Genomic DNA, 2508 nt, shown 5'->3' with positions numbered 1-2508 from the left:
GGGACGTGGAGGTGTAGGAGGAACCTGAAGGTCCCATGGGGACGTGGAGGTGTAGGAGGAACCTGAAGGTCCCATGGGGACGTGGATGTGGAGGAGGAACCTGAAGGTCCTACAGGGACATGGAGGGGTTGGAGGAACCTGAAGGTCCTATGGGAATTTGGAGGTGGAGGAGGAACCTGAAGGTCCTACAGGGCCATGAAGGGGTTGGAGGAACCTGAAGGTCCCATGGGGACGTGGAGGTGTAGGAGGAACCTGAAGGTCCCATGGGGACGTGGAGGGGTTGGAGGAACCTGAAGGTCCCACAGGGACGTGGAGGGGTTGGAGGAACCTGAAGGTCCGACAGGGACATGGAGGGATAGGAGATACTGGAAGGTCCTACAGGGACCCGCCACCCCTTCCCACCCCAAGGTCCAGGTGGACCCACCACCGCTTCCCACCCCAAGGTCCAGATTGACCCACCAACCCTTCCCACCCCACAGTTGGGTGGACCCACCACCCCTTCCCACCCCTTGACCAGATGGACCTACCACCCCTTCCAACCACCCCAAGGTCCAGATTGACCCACCACCCCTTCCCACCCTGAGGTCCAGATGGACCCACCACCCCTTCCCACCACCCCCAGGACACACAGCTTCAGCTGGATGACGCGGCGAGGGTCGGGGAGGACCTGAAGGAGAACGTGGCCATGGTGGAACGCAGGAACACCTTGCTGCAGTCGGAGCTGGAGGAGCTCCGGGGCCTGGTGGAACAGACCGAGAGGGCCCGGAAATTGGCCGAGCAGGAGCTGATCGAGGCCAGCGAGAGGGTCCAGCTTCTCCACTCACAGGTGAGACCACCACAGGTGACCACGAGAAGGTCCANATGGGTGGAGCTGCTGTGGGGTCAGGGGTGGAGACCACCCACAGGAGAATGTTCTGGAGTAGCTTTTGGAGGACAAGTGAGTCATCTCCTCATGGATGGAGCTCCTGTGGGGTTCAGGGGTGGAGACCACCCACAGGAGAATGTTCTGGAGAAGGTAGACTGACCTGGAGATGGTAGAGCAGAAGCAGAGCAGAACCTTGACCAATGGCCGGGTGGGAGAAGGTTTGAGTGGCCCCACCTGGCCCACGGGTGACCTCAGGTGGTCCCTGGGGCAGGAAGAAGTTGGCTCAGCGTCTGCAGGAGGCCGAGGAGGCTGTGGAGGCCGTCAACGCCAAATGCTCCTCGCTGGAGAAGACCAAGCACCGGCTGCAGAACGAGATCGAGGACCTGATGGCCGACGTGGAGCGCTCGAACGCGGCCGCCGCCGCCCTGGACAAGAAGCAGAGGAACTTCGACAAGGTGGACATCTGTGGTGGGTTGGAGGTGGTGGGGTGGGCTCAGGTGGCCGTGGGGTGACACCTGGTGGTCCTCAGGTCCTGGCTGAGTGGAAGCAGAAGTTTGAGGAGTCACAGACGGAGCTGGAGGCGTCCCAGAAGGAGGCCAGGGCCCTCAGCACCGACCTCTTCAAGCTGAGGAACATCTACGAGGAGTCCCTGGAGCACCTGGAGACCTTCAAGAGGGAGAACAAGAATCTCCAAGGTGACACCGCAGGTTCCTCTGCCCACCTGGGAGAGGAACCTGGGAGGAGCCCCACCTTGGTGCTCCCCACCCATTCCCACGAGGTCTCACTGAGGTCTCACCTGGGCAGAGGAGATCTCGGACCTCACGGAGCAGCTCGGAGCCGGCAACAAATCCATCCACGAGCTGGAGAAGGTCCGGAAACAGCTGGAGGCCGAGAAGATGGAGCTCCAAGCTGCTCTGGAAGAAGCTGAGGTGGGACAATCCCCATCCCGACGTTCTCCTGGAGGAACGTCCATCTTCTGTGGTCTTCAAGGTCCTCTCTGTCCACCCACCAAGGCGTCCCTGGAGCACGAGGAGGGGAAGATCCTGAGGGGACAACTGGAGTTCAACCAGGTGAAGGCCGAGTACGAGCGGAAGCTGGGGGAGAAGGAGGAGGAGATGGAGCAGGTGAAGCGCAACCACCTGAGGGTGGTGGAGTCGCTCCAGACCTCGCTGGACGCCGAGACCCGGAGCCGCAACGAGGCCCTGAGGCTGAAGAAGAAGATGGAGGGCGACCTCAACGAGATGGAGATCCAGCTCAGCCACGCCAACCGCGGCGCCAACGAGGCCCAGAAGCAGGTCAAGGCTCTGCAGGGCTACCTGAAGGTACCTGACCATGGGGACGTGGAGGGGTTGGAGGAACCTGAAGGTCCCACAGGGAGGTGGAGGAGGAACCTGAAGGTCCTACAGGGACGTGGAGGGGTTGGAAGAACCTGAAGGTCCTACAGAGACATGAAGGGGTTGGAGGAACCTGAAGGTCCTACAGGGACATGGAGGGGTTGGAAGAACCTGAAGGTCCTACAGGGACATGGAGGGGTTGGAAGAACCTGAAGGTCCTACTGGGACGTGGAGGTGTAGGAGGAACCTGAAGGTCCCATGGGGACGTGGAGGTGTAGGAGGAACCTGAAGGTCCCATGGGGACGTGGA

The 2508-nt window shown here is 61.2% G+C and overlaps 1 protein-coding gene across 1 annotated transcript in view; it reads left to right on the top strand.

Annotated features, from left to right (window-relative positions):
* Nucleotides 1–2508, top strand: part of LOC107199261 (myosin-7-like) — a gene marked incomplete at its 3' end in the record, with an annotated part of 26018 nt that overhangs the window by 20078 nt on the left and 3432 nt on the right. Inside the window, exons 14-18 of the mRNA XM_033511732.1 lie at nt 623–855; nt 1137–1320; nt 1395–1560; nt 1670–1794; nt 1879–2262. Coding sequence (XP_033367623.1) covers nt 623–855; nt 1137–1320; nt 1395–1560; nt 1670–1794; nt 1879–2262 — 1092 coding nt within the window. The remainder of the gene's footprint in view (nt 1–622; nt 856–1136; nt 1321–1394; nt 1561–1669; nt 1795–1878; nt 2263–2508) is intronic.

This window comes from Parus major, unplaced genomic scaffold (assembly GCF_001522545.3).
Source record: "Parus major isolate Abel unplaced genomic scaffold, Parus_major1.1 Scaffold537, whole genome shotgun sequence".
NCBI classification, from domain to species: domain Eukaryota; kingdom Metazoa; phylum Chordata; class Aves; order Passeriformes; family Paridae; genus Parus; species Parus major.
This window is presented reverse-complemented; position numbering and strand designations above follow the sequence as displayed.